This window comes from Taudactylus pleione, unplaced genomic scaffold (genome assembly GCF_031769625.1).
Source record: "Taudactylus pleione unplaced genomic scaffold, aTauple2 ptg000788l, whole genome shotgun sequence".
NCBI classification, from domain to species: Eukaryota; Metazoa; Chordata; class Amphibia; order Anura; family Myobatrachidae; genus Taudactylus; species Taudactylus pleione.
Genome location: NW_028285190.1, coordinates 2,092,432 through 2,111,315, shown reverse-complemented (window position 1 = coordinate 2,111,315; position 18,884 = coordinate 2,092,432). Strand labels below are relative to the sequence as shown.

The following is an 18,884-nucleotide window of genomic DNA, read 5'->3' as shown; positions in this document are numbered from 1 at the left end:
CAGACTGCTATGTAGCCTATCCTATTCACCTACCACTCACACCAATGTCACTGCCCTGTGCACAGACTGCTATGTAGCCTATCCCATTCACCTACCACTCACACCAATGTCACTGTGTGCCCTGTGCACAGACTGCTATGTAGCCTATCCTATTCACCCACCACTCACACCAACGTCACTGTGTGCCCTGTGCACAGACTGCTATGTAGCCTATCCTATTCACCTACCTCTCACACCAATGTCACTGTGTGTCCTGTGCACAGACTGCTATGTAGCCTATCCTATTCACCTACCTCTCACACCAATGTCACTGTGTGTCCTGTGCACAGATTGCTATGTAGCCTATCCTATTCACCTACCATTCACACCAATGTCACTACCCTGTGCACAGACTGCTATGTAGCCTATCCTATTCACCCACCACTCACACCAATGTCACTGTGTGCCCTGTGCACAGACTGCTATGTAGCCTATCCTATTCACCTACCTCTCACACCAATGTCACTGTGTGTCCTGTGCACATACTGCTATGTAGCCTATCCTATTCATCTACCACTCACACCAATGTCACTGTGTGCCCTGTGCACATACTGCTATGTAGCCTATCCTATTCACCCACCTCTCACACCAATGTCACTGTGTGCCCTGTGCACAGACTGCTATGTAGCCTATCCTATTCAAGTGAACTGTGTGTTATACTGTAGGTCTGTGCTGCAACCCTATTTACTCTATGATCAAAATCCCACAGGAATTCATAGATACTTGTGATTAGACAATTAACAAAACAAAAACTTGTCTATTATGAAAAACATTGTGGCAGAGTTAGGAGAAAGGGTAGTTAGAGATCCATGAGAAAGTGGGGAGAGGAGACTGTGAGCAGTGGTAGAGAAGAGAGAACCTGCTGCATCTGTACTGTGCATAGGGAAGATGATGGGAGCAGCATGATGAGAACATAATGATGGGGACATGTTAACATTGGGGGATTTTCAGAAGAGTATAATGATGAGGGAGGTAATGGGAGTAGCAATATTTATACACCCACCAGCAAGATGGGGTGGTTAAAAAAACAGATATGACACAGGACCACTCAATTGCAAAGGCCAGTCCTGGAGGTAATGCTGATTAGAAGATTTACCCATTTAGTAACTTCTGTGATAATGACTCAAATGTATATTGGTTAGTAAGTCAATAAAAGCACACTTTAAACATTGTATTCTTTTTCATTACATATGAACATATACTGTAAATACTGTATATACTGTGACCTAGAACACCATTGTTAATGTTTGACCCATGAACAAGAGGAGTCGCTCTGAAACTTGTGACCCCCATTTTCCCTGAAACCTACAGATACATTTTTGATCCTCATATGGCTGAGGTGGCTGTTGTAGTGGCTATAACACAAGAACGTGTCACAATCGTGTCACAATCCATGGGTAACATGCTCTGGAATGATATTTTGTAATGTGAAAGAAACTGTTTTACAAAGCCTGTACAGATACTTAAAATAATGAGAGATTGTTTTTATTTCTTCCTATCCCACCCCCTTACTTAGTAACGCAGTATTGCCAAACTTCAGTCTTCTCTCACCTTGTTATCTTGATCCATCAATGACCACTTCAACAGTTCCATCTGCACAACTCCTGGCTGTAAGATCTGCTGTGCTTGCAGTACAGTATATTACAGATCTATGGCTCTTTATTCCCCTTACACTGCTGCCTGTTATAATTCATTATGATATGCTATATATAAGAGCAAATTCTAGAGTAAAAGAGATGCCAACACCTAGGAATTCCATAAAACACTAAGTAGAACATTTTACAGCCACACGTTTTGCAGAATGGTACAGTAGCTTACAGTGCCATACTGTACGTACAGCAGTTTCCAAGTAGTTATGGGTTAATGTTTTATAGTAACATAACTTACCGTGGAAGGATAGTTAAATATATATAAAAATAGAACTAGTAGATGAAGAAAAATATTACCCAAACATGCTGTAAACACATAGTAAGCAATAGTAACTTACATGTAGAAGATTGTAGTATGTAGAATCATGAGGGCTGTTTAATGTCTTTGGTTTCTGTCTTCTTGTGACCCTCTGTGGTTTAACATCTTCTAACTGTGAAGTTTCTAAAACAGTGTAAGCAAAAATAGATGTCAGGAAATACAGTATAGTAAAGCAAATAAAATGTTTACATGAAATTATAGCGAACACTAGAGGCAACTGAATAAAAAGAAAAGGGTATTACAGTATTGTCCACAGCCGGCAATCAGATTCTGCTACTTTTTTAATGCACATTAGAATATTAATAAACTAAGTAAGTAAACTTCACACATAGGAGGAGATGTACCAAGCCTTGGAGATAGATAAAGTGGAGAATTTGCCCAAAGTAACCAATCAGCTTCTATCTGTCATTTATCCAGCACAGTCTTTGAAATGGCAGTTAAAAGCTGATTGGTTGTTTTAGGCGGGATGTAGTGGGTATGACGGTGGACAGGATGCTGGGCATCAATATACAGACGCCAGAATCCTGCCGCCCGGCAAAATGCAGATGCCACTATCTGGATCTGGATGCAGGCGTCGGCATCTCCACCGCTGGAATCCTGAATGATGGATATGGGTAAGTATACATGGTTAGTCTTGGTAAGGAGGGGTTAGGTTTATGGACCCACGGGGGAAACCAGGGTTAGGCACCCCCCAGTGACGGTTAGGCTGCGGGGAGGGGGGGTTTGGGTTATGCACCAACGGGAGGAGGTTAGGGTTAGGCACCCCCCAGGGGAGGTTAGGGATAGGCACCACTAAGGGAGGATCAGGGTAGGGAGGGGGTTAGGTTACCTACCACCGCCATCAGGATTCTCCACCTTCGGGCTTGCACTATCGGGATTTGAACCGGCTAGTCAACCAACGGTATTTCATACCCAACACGTTTTGGGCAACTTCTTCACTATATCTTGAAAGCTTGATACATCTCCCCATAATTGATTTGGAAACACCATATTTTTCCTTTGACAAGTTTTCCTAATGTCTCCTACTGAGGTAGAGATGAGCTAATATAATAAAGTCTGCTATTTGCAGCAATAACAAATTAATGACTGTTTATCAATTAAGTCAGTGAAACCTAAACTTTACTTCCATAAATGTATTTCAGCACCCTCCACTCAAAGAAACCATTACTCAAACAACTGCCTGAGGAAACAAACCTGTGAAATGTGTTGCAACTACAAAATTAGACTTTTATTTTATAGTTTATTTTTTTGCCTGTTCCTAATGTTTTTATATATACATATATACTACTTCTTTATGATTGTATATTATGCCATTTAATTTTATTCTGTGATCTGTAAAATTGGATTAATTGTGTGTCCATTCTAGGAGTTAAAATATCTTCAGTACACTGCAGTATTATATGTATCTTTAATAAAACCACTTGGTATGATGATACCTACATGGAATGGACATTTCCTTATTTACAAATAGCTCATTATTGAGTAGGATTACCCAAAAAAGACATTATACATTTATACTGTGGTTTTAAAATACTCTAGTTAGTGTTGGAGAAATAACTTATTGCTAGAGAAATCTGGTGGGGTTGTGAGAAAGCCCCTATTTTTCTCCTTGGCTGCCAACTAAGGTAATATCTTCCATTACATTGGCGCCAGTCACTAACCTATCTATATTACACAAAATAAATGATTTAAAAAATTGATCAAAAGGTAATTTAACAAGTATTATTTATTTATTTATTATATACTTTGTATTTCTAATACATATCAATAATGTCAATATCAATACCAATATGTTAGCCTATGATGAAAGTGAATACTATGACCAGGTATGTGTTTATTGCATTTATTTTTTTATTTTTTATTCTTTAAACATGCAGTAAACATATAATTTACATGCAAAAAAATGGGACTGAAAAGGATTTTAAGAAACAAGGTGCAAGTAACAATGCATCCTACTTTAAAAGTACATTTAAAAAAATATATAAAATAAATTGTATAATTAATAAATGGATTTGAAATGTTTTTTAATATGCTTTTTTCACGGTAATGTACATTTACTTGCACATTGCTTTTATCATTGTGATTCATTTTGCTGTAACTCTCCTAACTTTTGCTGCTCCATGTCAGTGTAGCTCAGTGGTTCAAAAACTTTTTTAAATAACGGCGCCCCAGTGCATCAGAATTGTTTTCACGGCACCGCTAAGCCAAAAGTTTGTTATTGAGGAATTCGGAAAAAAATGTAGTGAAGTAGTAAAGTGAAGTAAATTGTGCTTACCTGCAGTGGCGGCTCCAGAAGTGGGGCTGCAGCGCAGTCCAAAATTCAAATAGGGGAGCTACACCAACTTCCCTTCCAAACATCGCCGGCTGGGACTCACACCTCTGGAGCTGCCACTGCTTACCTGTCATCCTTATGTTCAGTTATGTGGTGGTGCACATTTTTGTGCTTCTGTTTGTCCACATATTTACATTACACTGACCATAAAGAATTTGATTTGGTGCTGGACCACCAACCTGAGGCACCCCTGCAAGTGTCCCGAGCTGTGGCTTAAGTTCATCCCAGACGCCCGGAGGCAAGTTATAATTTGGTGCCCCCCCATCACAGCCGCTGACACTGTAATGTAGCAATTCTCATGCAGACAGCTATCGATAGACTAAGGCAGCAGCTGATGGTCTGACATGGAGCTCTCCACTAGTGTATGGTGGCTTCTCAGGTGCCGTGAAGGGCCATGACGGTACACTCCGGGTACATAGTTACAGCCCTAAATGGGATGAATATGTTGTGGACAATGAAGGAGGTGCCCCCTCCAGAGCTGGAGCCCGGCGGCAGGCGCCTCCATTGTCTCCCATAGTTCTGCCCCTGGTCCCGAGGCACCCCTGCAAGTGTACCAGGGCAAAGCTGGAACCACTGATAAACATTCATGATAAACATACCCTCTATAAAGCTGGGTATTTAGTGCACCAAGAGCTAGATTCTGGCAAGTACATAGGAGCACACTAAAGCTGGGTACACATTAGATGATGTGTACTCAGCGCAACATCACCAGCTACGGAACACACTTGCCGATGCCGGGTCCAACAGGGAGGAGGGACGTGTCATGCTGCATTCTGCAGCAAGACATCGTTATCGGCATTCCCTTCGGCCCTGCAGTAGGTGTTGCCAACGACATGTGGGAGAGCATATATCATGGGTACACATTAGACTATGTAGTATGTACCTTATATGTCGCTCCGATCTGCCAGGATCGGACGACATATCGTCTAGTGTGTACCCAGCATTAGGGCCTTATTCTGAGTAGGGGTGTGCACCGGCCACTTTTCGTGTTTTGTGTTTTGGTTTTGGATCTGGATCTTTCTTCGTGTTTAGGATCTTGATTGGTTTTGCCAAAACCACCCTTCAGTGTTTTGGGTTCTGGGTTTTGTGTTTTGGATCTGTATTTTTTAAAAAAAAAAGCATAAAAACAGCTAAAATCACAGAATTTGTGTGTTTTTCTGCTCCTATGCTATTATTACCCTCAATAACCTTAATTTCCACTCATTTCCAGTGTATTCTGAACACCTCACACCTCACAATAGTGTTTTTATATCCAAAAGGTTGCACCGAGGTAGCTGGATGACTATGCTAGAGATACGAGTGGGCGGCACAAACACGTGGTCCATCTAGGAGTGACACTGCAGTGGCAGACAGGATGGCAGTTTGAAAAACTAGGCCCCAAACAGTACATAATTCAAAGAAAAAAAAGAGGTGCAAGATGGAATTGTCCTTGGGCCCTCCCACCCACCCTTATGTTGTATAAACAGGACATGCACACTTTAACAAACCAAACATTTCAGCGCCAGGGTCTGCCACACGACTGTGGCTGAAATGATTGGTTCGTTTGGGCCCCCACAAAACAAGCTGGCAATTAATGTGTCCCTGCACAAACTGGCTCTACGGAGGCAAGATGTCCTCCTCATCCTCCTCATCCACCGATTTCTCACCCTCTTCAGTGTTGAGTACATCCTCATCCTCACAGAGTATTAATTCGTCCCCACTGGAATCCACAACCACAGGTCCCTCTGTACGTTCTGGAGGCTGGTCTCCCTGGAAAAGTTGATAATTCATTTTATGAACATCATCTTCTCCACATTTTGTGGAAGCAACCTCCTACGCCTTTCGCTGACAAGGTTCCCGGCTGCACTAAACACTCTTTCGGAGTACACACTGGAGGGGGGGCAACTCAGGTAAAATAGAGCCAGTTTGTACAGGGACCTCCAAATTGCTTCTTTTTCCTGCCAGTACAGGTACGGACTGTCTGACATGCCTACTTGGATGCTGTCACCGATGTAATCCTTTAACAGACAGACGCACGCTTGTCGCTGCTGCTTTAAGGATGCAGGTGCGGCTACAGCCCATACATTTCACAAAGACAGAAAAAAAAGAAGAATTTTTTTATTGTTTGTGGAGCGCACTTTGAGGGTTACACCACCCTTTAACAGACAGATGCACGCTTGTCGCTGCTGCTTTAAGGATGCAGGTGCGGCTACAGCCCACACATTTCACAAAGACAAAAAAAAAAAGAAGAAATTTTTTATTGTTTGTGGAGCACACTTTGAGGGTGTCACCACCCTTTAACAGACAGACGCACGCTTGTTGCTGCTGCTTTAAGGATGCAAGTGCGGCTACAGCCCACACAATTCACAAAGACAGAAAAAAAAAGAAGAATTTTTTTATTGTTTGTGGAGCGCACTTTGAGGGTTACACCACCCTTTAACAGACAGACGCATGCTTGTCGCTGCTGCTTTAAGGATGCAGGTGCGGCTACAGCCCACACATTTCACAAAGACAGAAAAAAAAAGAATATTTTTATTGTTTGTGAAGCACACTTTGCCGGTGTCACCACCCTTTAACAGACAGACGCATGCTTGTCGCTGCTGCTTTAAGGATGCAGGTGCGGCTACAGCCCACACATTTCACAAAGACAGAAAAAAAAAAGAATATTTTTATTGTTTGTGGAGCGCACTTTGAGGGTTACACCACCTTTTAACAGACAGATGCACGCTTGTCGCTGCTGCTTTAAGGATGCAGGTGCGGCTACAGCCCACACATTTCACAAAGACAAAAAAAAAAGAAGAATTTTTTTATTGTTTGTGGAGCACACTTTGCGGGTGTCACCACCCTTTAACAGACAGATGCACGCTTGTCGCTGCTGCTTTAAGGATGCAGGTGTGGCTACAGCCCACACATTTCACAAAGACAGAAAAAAAAGAAGAATATTTTTATTGTTTGTGGAGCGCACTTTGAGGGTTACACCACCCTTTAACAGACAGACGCATGCTTGTCGCTGCTGCTTTGAGGACAGTATCATATGCAGTGACAATACACTTGTCAGAAATTGTTGGCATGTCCTTCAGTCCGGACCAGATGTCCAAACCGGCCCTTGACTTATGACACAGGCGCACGCTTGGCGCTGCTACTGTGTTGATGCACGTGCGGCTACATCGCACACAAGTCACAAACACATAAAAAAAATAGTTTTTTTTTTTTGGAGCACTTTGAGGGTTACACCACCCTTTAACAGACAGACGCACGCTTGTCGCTGCTGCTTTAAGGATGCAGGTGCGGCTACAGCCCACACATTTCACAAAGAGAAAAAAAAAGAAGAATTTTTTTATTGTTTGTGGAGCGCACTTTGAGGGTTACACCACCCTTTAACAGACAGATGCACGCTTGTCACTGCTGCTTTAAGGATGCAGGTGCGGCTACAGCCCACACATTTCACAAAGAGAAAAAAAAAGAATTTTTTTATTGTTTGTGGAGTGCACTTTGAGGGTTACACCACCCTTTAACAGACAGATGCACGCTTGTTGCTGCTGCTTTGAGGATGCAGGTGGAATCTAGACGGGACTTGGAACCGGGGACACACTACCTCCATCAATTGTCTAAATCCCACTGCACTAATGGCGGATACCGGACGCACGTCTAACACCAACATAGCAGTCAAGGCCTCTGTTATACGTTTTGCTTCAGGATGACTGCTGTCGTACTTCATCCTCATCGCTAGGGACTGTTGGAGGGTCAATTGTTTAGTAAAAGTAGTGGTGTTCCTACTTCCTCTCTGGGATGATGAACAACTCCCAGCAGCAGCAACAGCACTAGGAGGAAGTGGTTCTTGATCTTTCCCTATTTTATTTTTATCGGAGAAAGTTTGGTCCTCCATTTATGTTATATTGATATATACGTGCGGCTAAGGCGCACACAAACACAGAAAATATTTTTTTATTTTTGCTGGAGAGTAGTGCACTTTGTGGGTTACACCACCCTTTCAGAAATGAGCCAGCTGGCTCTTTACTTATGGGACAGAGGCGCACGCTTGGCTCTGCTCCTTTGTTGATGCACGTGCAGCCACAGAGCACACAATTCACAGTGTACTTTGGGGGTTACAGCACCTTTAACGGTCAAGCCAGCCGGCCCTTTACTTATGACACAGGCGCACGCTTGGCACTACTTTGTTGATGCACGTGCGGCTACTGCGCACACAATTCACAAACACAGAAAATATTTTGTTATTTGGTTTGGAGTGTACTTTGGGGGTTACAGCACCCTTTAACGGTCAAGCCAGCCGGCCCTTTACTTATGACACAGGCGCACGCTTGGCACTACTTTTGTTGATGCACGTGCGGCTACTGCGCACACAATTCACAAACACAGAAAATATTTTTTTATTTTGTTTGGAGTGTACTTTGGGGGTTACAGCACCCTTTAACGGTCAAGCCAGCCGGCCCTTTACTTATGACACAGGCGCACGCTTGGCACTACTTTGTTGATGCACGTGCGGCTACTGCTCACACAATTCACAAACACAGAAAATATTTTGTTATTTGGTTTGGAGTGTACTTTGGGGGTTACAGCACCCTTTAACGGTCAAGCCAGCCGGCCCTTTACTTATGACACAGGCGCACGCTTGGCACTACTTTGTTGATGCACGTGCGGCTACTGCTCACACAATTCACAAACACAGAAAATATTTTTTTATTTGGTTTGGAGTTTACTTTGGGGGTTACAGCACCCTTTAACGGTCAAACCAGCCGGCCCTTTACTTATGACACAGGCGCACGCTTGGCACTACTTTGTTGATGCACGTGCGGCTACTGCGCACACAATTCACAAACACAGAAAATATTTTTTTATTTGGTTTGGAGTGTACTTTGGGGGTTACAGCACCCTTTAATGGTCAAGCCAGCCGGCCCTTTACTTATGACACAGGCGCACGCTTGGCACTACTTTGTTGATGCACGTGCGGCTACTGCGCACACAATTCACAAACACAGAAAATATTTTTTTATTTGGTTTGGAGTGTACTTTGGGGGTTACAGCACCCTTTAACGGTCAAGCCAGCCGGCCCTTTACTTATGACACAGGCGCACGCTTGGCACTACTTTGTTGATGCACGTGCGGCTACTTCGCACACAATTCAGAAACACAGACATTTTTTTTTTTTTTTTTTTTTAGCACTTGGGGGCAGCACCCCTGACGGACAGAGCACCCCCTGGACAACACTACAGCACCCTTTTAGGACTGGGACACTGCACAGGACTTTGGAGTGGACACAGCCCCTAGGACAACTGACTGCACAACACAGTCCAGCCAGCCCCTATGGACTTTGAAGTAGTGGACACTGCCCCTATGGACAACAGCAGCACAGCACAACACAGCCAGCCCCTATGGACTTTGAAGTAGTGGACACAGCCCCTATGGACAACAGCAGCACAGCGCAGCACAGCACAGCACAACACTACTCTGCACTACACTACACTACACTACACGGCCCAGCCAGCCCTAACTCCCACCCTCCCTCTTCACTGTCCACAGCCGAGTGAGAAAATGGCGCCGACGCGGGTACCTTATATAGGATCCAAAACCCGCGAGACCCGGAAGGCGGGATGATGACGCTTTGCCTCGATTTCAGATCCGAGTCAGGCGGGAAAAGTCGAGCTTGACTCGGATCGGCCTCGGATCGGGGGGGCTCGGGGGGGTTCAGATTTCAGGAATCCGAACCCGCTCACCCCTAATTCTGAGTTACATGTAATGTGGTATCATTTCTGGCTGCTTTCATATCATCCACCTGTATTCTGAGCTGTCCACTATGCGACCGCACTACCCCCAGGCCTCCCCTTGTGATAGCGTTGTCATTACTATGATTTGTGGGTCTGATTCAGCAGTGTGCGCAATGGCGAAGGAATCCATTGCAAAGTGAGAGCCTGTCAGCATTTGTGGGTGGTGATGGGTGGGTGGGGGGGTGGTCAGTAAAATGCATGAGTGCCTGTCCATTTGAATGCTGTTTCATGAGCGTGCATAAATTAGCTACTGCGATTGCATACGCTGCACGAGAGCTCTCCGCGTCCTGCAGTTCTGCGGCTGGTCAGACTTGTTGTAAATGCTACGTGACTACTCGATGTACGTCGATGGTACCGATGGTCACACAGAAGAGTGACATCGGACGGATATGAGAAGGCAGCAGTGAGCATCTTTATGTCGGCTGTGATTTAGCAAGCATTAGTATATTTTAGCAACTGCGATCCTTAGGCGATTGCATTTGCTGCTGAATCAGGCCCTGTATTTGCATCAGCCCCATCCTTGGTACAGAAGACACGAGTCACACATTGCCCCAATGCTGTCACCCAGTAATGCCCATTTAGCGCAGGCAGCCCATGATGCTTGCGCAGTTTACTAAAAATTGTGAGATCCATCCGCATGCGGAATTACGTGCAGCTCAGAACCTCTGACACTGCATTCCTGTTATCTTCTGCCAGTGACTGTACAGAGGAATAACAGACTGAGCAGCACCACATAACACTGTAAACAGAAGTATCTCATTAACATTGTATCCGACAATGTATAATTATATAGTATGAATATGTGAGAAAAGTTTGACAGTGCTGAATAAGTTAAGCTTCCGTGGAGATGATTCATTCCCTCACAAGACACATAAAGCTGGATGACTAATGCCATATATGATTACTGTCAGAGACTAACTCCCCCAAACTACAATTAGCAGAACATGCTGCTTCCTCAGATTGCTGAGATGACATTACAGCAAATACTTTGAATCCTCTTGGCTACTGCACTGACATCAGTAGTGGAAACATCCTGAGAGCTGCGAGACATGACTAGTTAATGGTAGAAAAGAACACCCCGCTTTATGCCTCATCTGCAGGGTCAGAGACACAGGGGCTTTCAGAGTCGCAGGCTGGGCATCTAGCATCACATTTGTGAATTTATGCTAAACTGCTGTGAATGCATTTAGCGTCTTTGCCGTAGTCACATCTGTGACTTTATGTTAATGCTAGTATCAGCCCTTACCCTGGTGTACATCTGTGCATCTGACTGTGCAAGGATTGGGACTCCCACTTTGTGTGTCTTTCTTTAGATACAATAATCCCGCTTGGTGGGTCTTTAGTTGCAACCATCAGAAGGGGATGCAGTTTATAGACCGGCGGACTAAATGCCGCTGGTCTATATTCCGACAGGAGAAGCACGACAGGGGAATTAAGATAGGTGTCGAAATACCAACCCCTATCATAATCCAGATGCCGGAATGCCGAAGGGCGACAGCACAAACGGGGTAAGTCCGGGGCGTCCTTAGCATTAGCAGCAGGGCGGAAGGTTAGGTTTAGGGAGTGTAGTGGGGTTAGGGTTAGGTTTTTTGGGGGGAGATTAGGGTTAGGCACCCCTAGGGGGGAGGGCTAGGGATAGGCACCCCCAGGGGTAGGTTAGCGTGAAGTACCTCCCGGGAGGGTTAGGCTTAGATGCACGAAGGGGGGGTTAGGTTTAGGTTTAGGCACCCCCGGGGGGGACTGAGGGTTAAGCACCACCCCAGGAGTCTTAGGGTTAGGCATTCGGTATGATTTATGCGGCCGGTAGTTCAAATCCCGGCAGCGGGAACACCGACAGAGGAGGAAATCCTGATCGCCCTAAAGATAGGTATAACTAACCAAATATGCCCCCCTAACCCTAACCCTCCTTTAGGGTGCCTAACCCTAACCTCCCCTCCCTGTGCCTAACCCTAATCCCCACTACAAGTGCCTAAGCCTAACCCCCCGGGGGGTGCCTAACCCTAACCTCCCCCCGGGGTGTCTAACACTAACCCCCCTTTCCCTAGCCTAACCCTAACCTCCTGAGGGGGTGCCTAACCCTAAGTCCCCCCCAGGAGCCCTAAACCTAACCCTCCCCCCCGTGGCTGTCCACGCTTGACGCACGGCATCCCTTCAATCGGGATGCCGGGCGCCGGTCTCCCAGTGTTGGTAAACTGACAGGCATCTAGATTTAGAAACCTGTCTTTTAACCCTCGCTGGGATTTAATAGTCTGGAAGCCGGCGGTTGGCATTGCGTCTGCCGGGTTCCCGTACGTATACGGTTTAGACACCACCATCGGTCACACCATTGAAATTTGCTCTATGGCAGGTGCAGATTTTCTGTCCTCAGTACGGCCTCCAGAGTGAACAATTGAACGCTTGTGTACGCAACCACTACAGCAATACGCCAGCGACACGCCCGATAATTTTAAAGGGGTAACAGGAATCGGTGGTAAACTAGGTTAAATTAACATTGATTGCTGTTGAAGATGGTGTTACCCATAGGGACGAAGCACCAGAATGCAAATGGAAAATGCGGTAAAACCCCTGAAAACTGCAATGAGATCCTGAGGTGGTTGTACATCTTCCAGGAGGAACTGGCATCGGCATTGACTTCTGCCAGGTGTAGCGAGATCTTGCAGTATATACAGAACAAGGAGGATCTATCCACTGCTACTCCACTTTAAAGATCGGTGGCTATATGTCAAACAGCTCACACTACAGGGAGCTTCCTGTGGACTCAGTAGATTCAGGGCACAGCATAGATGGAGGCTGATTTACAAACAAGTCCCTACCACATTGGCAGGGGACAATCAGACTAAGCAGCTGGGACCCTCATGACCAAGACGGAACTCTCTGTACCAAAGCAGTGCAAGAAAGACCAGATCTCTCACAGCGAGACCTCTTCACAGGGTCATCTCTCTCATTGTCCTCTCTAATAACAGTACTTCCCTTGCACATGTGGTTAACTATGAGATGCTTAACACTGAACAGTCGGACTGTGAGGGGGTGGAAGGCACTCCAGGTGAAATGATACTTGATGGTAGTACATTGTATATTATGTGTATATATTCTACACAGTTAAGTTACCTTTTTTACATTGTTACAGCACATTGCGTGCTGTGCAAAGGTATCTTTGTACCTTTGCTATTGTCCCTTTCCCATGTGATCTGGAACTGGTACCGCGCTGTACATTCTTTTTCATGGCAGGTCTCTCCTCATGCAACACAGAGGGGTAAATTTACTAAAGTGAGAGTTTTTAGAAGTGAGTTTTAGAGGAGATGTTGACCATAGCAACCATTCAGATTCTACTTAACATTTAACTAGCACCTTCTAGAAGATAATAGCTAGAATCTGATTGGTTGCTATGGGCAACATCTCTTCTAGAACTCACTTCTAAAATCTCTCACTTTAGTAAATTTACCCCAGAGAGCCTATATAAACCCAGCGCCCTTACAGGTAATATGGCTTCTAAACAGGGATTTTGCTGCATTTCACCATGGTTTTGACCTTAGTAAATCAGCAGGATGCAAAACCATTTTGGAAATGCAGAAAACCCAGCAGTTTTGCAAACCAGCCCTTTTGTAAATTTACCCCATAGAAATGAAAATAAAAGCATACTCAATACAGCCAGTTAATCAGAGACAAAAACAATTCAACATTAACAAAAAAAATAAATAACCATAGCATACAAAAATGGCAGCGTGGAGACATTTTAAATTGACATATAATAGTTATCATTTCCTGTCCTACAGAAGATTTACATTCAGAAAGAACAACGTATTTGGAACATAGAACATTTGGTTAGAGCCATATCACAAAAACATGAATGCATTTTAGTTTAACTATAGATGTTGATTTGAAAGATTTTAAAGGAAAGTGTTATTATTACCTTTTGGCATTGAAGCTTTTATTGACCATATAAGTGAGCACGAATAGTGACAATTTAGCTTAGTACTTATACAGCACGAGTGACAGATGGAGGAAAACCGCAAGAGTATGTATTTTTTTTACTGGGGACCCATAACTTTATAATTCATCACATATTTATACTGGTACTCTATATTAGAGATGTGCGGTTCGATTTTCCCGTAATATGAACACCCCCCCCAAACTTAGGGGTTCTGAGTTGAATCGAGTCCAAGTTCGGAATCACTTTGGGGTTCAGAGTCGAATACAGTCCTAGTTCAGAATCACTTTGCCAAAACTAAAACACAATGATGAATTAAACTAGAGAGGAGCGGTTCGGTTTCCTTGGAATCCGAACACACCCGAACTTCTGGAATCCGGGGCGATCCGAGCTGCAACTGAAATCTCCTTGTCTGCCTTGGATCCCTACCTGTGCCAAAACTTCAAGATCCTGCTGTCAGATCTTGCGGTTTTGACTCAGGCACCAATTTCATAAGTCCAAATTGAAATCAATGGGTTGACCACTGATTGGTTGAGGAAGCCATCTGTCACAGCTCTCAGCCAATCAGAGCTTCCCCATAGACTTCAATGGGGCAAACGGATGCAAGATGGTGGCCCCCACCACACTGAGGACACCACCGGCACCCCCCATAGTGCCAACACCTCCACACGCCAGCGCTGCTGACATGACCAGCAACACCACACAGTGCCAACACAGCCGCACTTCAGCACTTAGAACACTGCCGGCACTCCTGCACTGCTGACACTTCTGGCATCCCTGCACTGAGCACACTGCTGGCACTCCTGCACTGCCGACACCACCAGCACTCCCACACTGAGGACACCACCGGCACTCCTGCACTGTCGACATCGCTGGCACTTCCACACTGCTGGCACCCCTGCATTGAGAACCATGGCCGGATTATAGGCAGGGTGGCAGGGGTGGTCACACTTAGGATGCCCCCACACAGTCACCACAATTACTACATTAACGAAGCGCAAAACAGCATTTTGCTGCCTGTGCTCTGGTTCTCCTCAGCGGCTCAGCTGTTCCTTATACAGCTGCCGCTGCAGAACTCTCTATCCTGAGTCTGACTGAGAGACACACATCATCATCTCACGAGACTGTATGTGTCTCAGACTTCAGTCTGAAGCTGAGCTGTTGAGGGACTATGAGATCAGGTGCTGCTGAGCTAAGACTCAGGACCTGATTCTGACCCACTCGTAGGCTGCATTCGCTCGTAGATAGCCGATTTTTGCATTGTGCACATCCATACGCATCGCAGTGTGCGTAGCACTGCAAGAGATTGGGAAGCGTTCACTTGCTGCGCATAGACTGCCCAGCTGAGTGAGTGACAGGAGAAGCCGTTTGTGGGTGGTGACAGGCTGGCCATAAAAAACGGGGAAGTGGAGGTGAGAATGCAGGCATGACTGAGCATCTCAACGCCGTTTATTAGGCATACATAATTAAGAGGCAGCATCATAGTACACGTCACCTGGCTGGTTTTTACACTGAAGTGATCGCAGTGCTTGCTGTTAGTGTAATGTTAATGTTCTGTATTTGGCACCACCTAGTGGTGCTATGTAGACTTTTATAAGGTGCAGCTACTTGTGATGTGGGTGTGGTTTTGATGTTGTGTGCTGGTTATGAACAACATGGCTACTTGAAACTAACATGCAGTGTCTGCCTTCATTTAATACATCTGAAACATGGTGTCAGAAGTGCCTGAGCCCACAAATGATGCTTGTTATTAATGGTACAAGAGCTCAAGATTATGAGAAAACCTGCAGTGACAAGAAAAGGATAAGGAGTGCATAGATATCAAGTGGATTGAAACAGCATTGTATACACTTTTCTACTGGAGTCAGAGCACACCAACATGGCAACTACCAACAATATTCCTCCACCTGATGGGATGCAGATGAGTGGCAATGTGTGCATTAACTGTGAGAAATTTAGAGCTGAGTTTGAAGATTTTTCTCTAGATTTGATGGGTGGCCCAAAATATAAAAATCAGCAGCAGAGCTCACCAGCAGCCAAATATACACTTTGCAAATACTGTGGTAAAATGCACAGGCGAGGGAAGGAGCAGTGCCCAGCATTTGGGAAAATCGGTAAATCATGTGGCATCACCAATCATTTTGCTAAAGTGTGCATGTCAAGCAAGAGATGGAATTCAGCAGGGGAAGTACACACAGTAGAAGAAATAACTGAAACAGATACCCATAATGCAGAAGTGATTTATACAACAGAATGTATTGGGACTGTGAGATCAGAAGGCCAAAAGTGGTTTGCACATCTGATTTTGAATAATAAGAGGCAACCATGTCATTTAGACTCAGTTGCAATATGTGATGTGATGAGTCTGAGCGATAAGATGAAATTGGCTCCTAGAGTCCGGTTACTGCCAAGTGACACTAAACTGAAGTTGCATTCTGGGGACCTGATGAAGTCATTGGGACGGTTCAGAACAGAATGTGTCATTAGTGGACATACCCACATGCTAACTTTTGAAATTGTGGACACCCATCAGAAACCATTATTGTCAGGTTCCACTTGTGAGCGTTTGGGGTTGATGCAATTTACTATTCCTGCTGAACTGCATAACATGGAACATGATTTGTCTGGACCATTAAGGAAAGCGCAAATAATAGATGCCTATGATGATGTGTTCAATGGGCCAGTGAAGTCTGTTCCTGGGGAAGTACATTTTGAACTTGACCCTAGTGTTCCACCATTCCAGTGTGCTCCACGCAATGTGCCTATAGCCCTCAAGCCAAGAGTGAAAGCTTTACTTGATCAGTATGAAGCAGATGGGCATATTGCACCTGTGACTGAACCAACTGACTGGATTAGCAATATGGTCATTGTGGCAAAGCCTGACAAGTTAAGAATCTATATTGATCCTAAATTTTTAAATCAAGCACTGCGGAGATCTCATTATACTATGCCAACATTAGAGGATGTTTTATATAAGCTTCCCAAAGCAAAAGTCTTTACGCTGGTTGATGCACGTGATGCATTTCTGCAATGTAAGCTGGATGAAAAAAGCAGCTATATGACCACCTTTTGGACCCCCTGGGGTAAAAAAAGATGGCTTAAACTTCCATTTGGTGTTTCCGTGGCACCTGAAGTTTACCAGCAAAAACAACATGAATTGCTGATTGGACTTTGCGGCATTGAGCCGATAGCAGATGATATTCTTGTTGTTGGCTGTGGGGAGACAGAAAAGGAAGCAGAGGATGATCATGACCGCAAGTTACTAGCACTGTTGGATCGTTGCAGGCAAGTAAAATTAAGACTTAGTGTGAAGAAACTGCAATTTAAATTGAAAGAGGTTCATTTTCATGGTCATATCCTGTCCTCTGAAGGTTTGAAAGTTGACCCTGAAAAAGTTAGAGCTGTCTTAGAAATGCCAACGCCCACAGATGTAAAGTCTGTGCAACGTTTGATTGGATTTGTGACCTATTTAGCCAAATTTATGCCTCGCCTTTCAGAAGTATGTGAACCTCTGTGCAGACTTCTGGACAGAGATACGATATGGCACTGGCTTCCAAAACATGATAAGACAGTGGAGGAAATAAAGCATTTGGTCACAGTTACACCTTTGCTGAAGTATTATGATGTTACCAAGCCAGTCAATATACAGAGTGATTCCAGTAAAAATGGACTGGGATGTTGCCTGATGCAAGAAGGACAACCAGTTGCATTTGCTTCAAGGGCATTGACTCCTACTGAGCAGAACTATGTGCAAATTGAAAAGGAGTGCTTGAGTATTGTGTTTGCTTGTTCCCATTTTCATTACTTTCTATATGGCCGGGACATGATTGCTGTGGAGACTGATCATAAACCACTAATTGCCATCTTTAAGAAGCCTCTTCTCTGTGCACCTAAAAGACTTCAGAGTATGATGTTAACTTTGCAGCATTATAATCTCTGTGTCACTTACAAGCCAGGCCCTGAGATGTACATAAGTTATACTCTTAGTAGAGCTATTGCTCTGGATCATGGGAAGTCTGGAGCAGTCCAGAGTTATCATACAGTCTGCACCATGCATCAGGTGATGACTGATTTTGCACAGATTAACCAAGCAGATTATCTGAATGTCACTGATCAGCGTCTGCATCAGGTTCGGCAGCATACCATGACTGATGAGAGCTTGCAGATATTGAAATCCATTGTATTGGCTGGATGGCCAGCCTTGAAAGAAGAGACCCTACTCATTGTGAGGGACTATTGGTCATTTAGAGACGAGATCAGCATACAGAATGGCATTTTGTACAAGGGACCAAGAGTCATAATACCAAAATCCTTAAAATCCAAGATGTTGGCACGTATACATTCAAGCCATCTTGGAGGTGATGCATGCTACAGACAAGCAAGAGATACATTGTACTGGCCTAACATGCAAAGTGAAATTAAGGACTATGTTAGTAACTGCTCAGCATGTAATGAATATGCACATGCACAACAGAAAGAACCTATGATATCACATGAGATACCAATACGTCCATGGCAGATTGTTAGCATGGATTTCTTTACTTACGCAGGCATAGACTTTCTGTTAATAGTGGACCATTATTCTGATTTTTGGGAAATTGAGCTTCTCCCAGACTTATCCGCAGAAACTACAATAAAGCGCTGCAAATCGCAATTTGCGCATTATGGTCAGCCTGAAAGAGTGATCTCAGACAACGGACCACAGTTTGCATGTGAACAATTTAGACGATTTGCCTCTGAATGGGAGTTTGAGCATGTTACCTCATCCCCACGTTATCCAAAATCAAATGGTAAAGCTGAATCAGCAGTTAAGATAGTGAAGACTTTGTGCAAAAAAGCTAGCAGTGATTATACA

General features: G+C 44.4%; 1 protein-coding gene across 1 annotated transcript in view; it reads right to left on the bottom strand.

Annotated features, from left to right (window-relative positions):
• Positions 1 to 18,884, bottom strand: part of MYO3A (myosin IIIA) — a 210,841-nt gene that overhangs the window by 32,401 nt on the left and 159,556 nt on the right. The window contains exon 31 of the mRNA XM_088457809.1: positions 2,027 to 2,130. Coding sequence (XP_088313935.1) covers positions 2,027 to 2,130 — 104 coding nt within the window. The remainder of the gene's footprint in view (positions 1 to 2,026; positions 2,131 to 18,884) is intronic.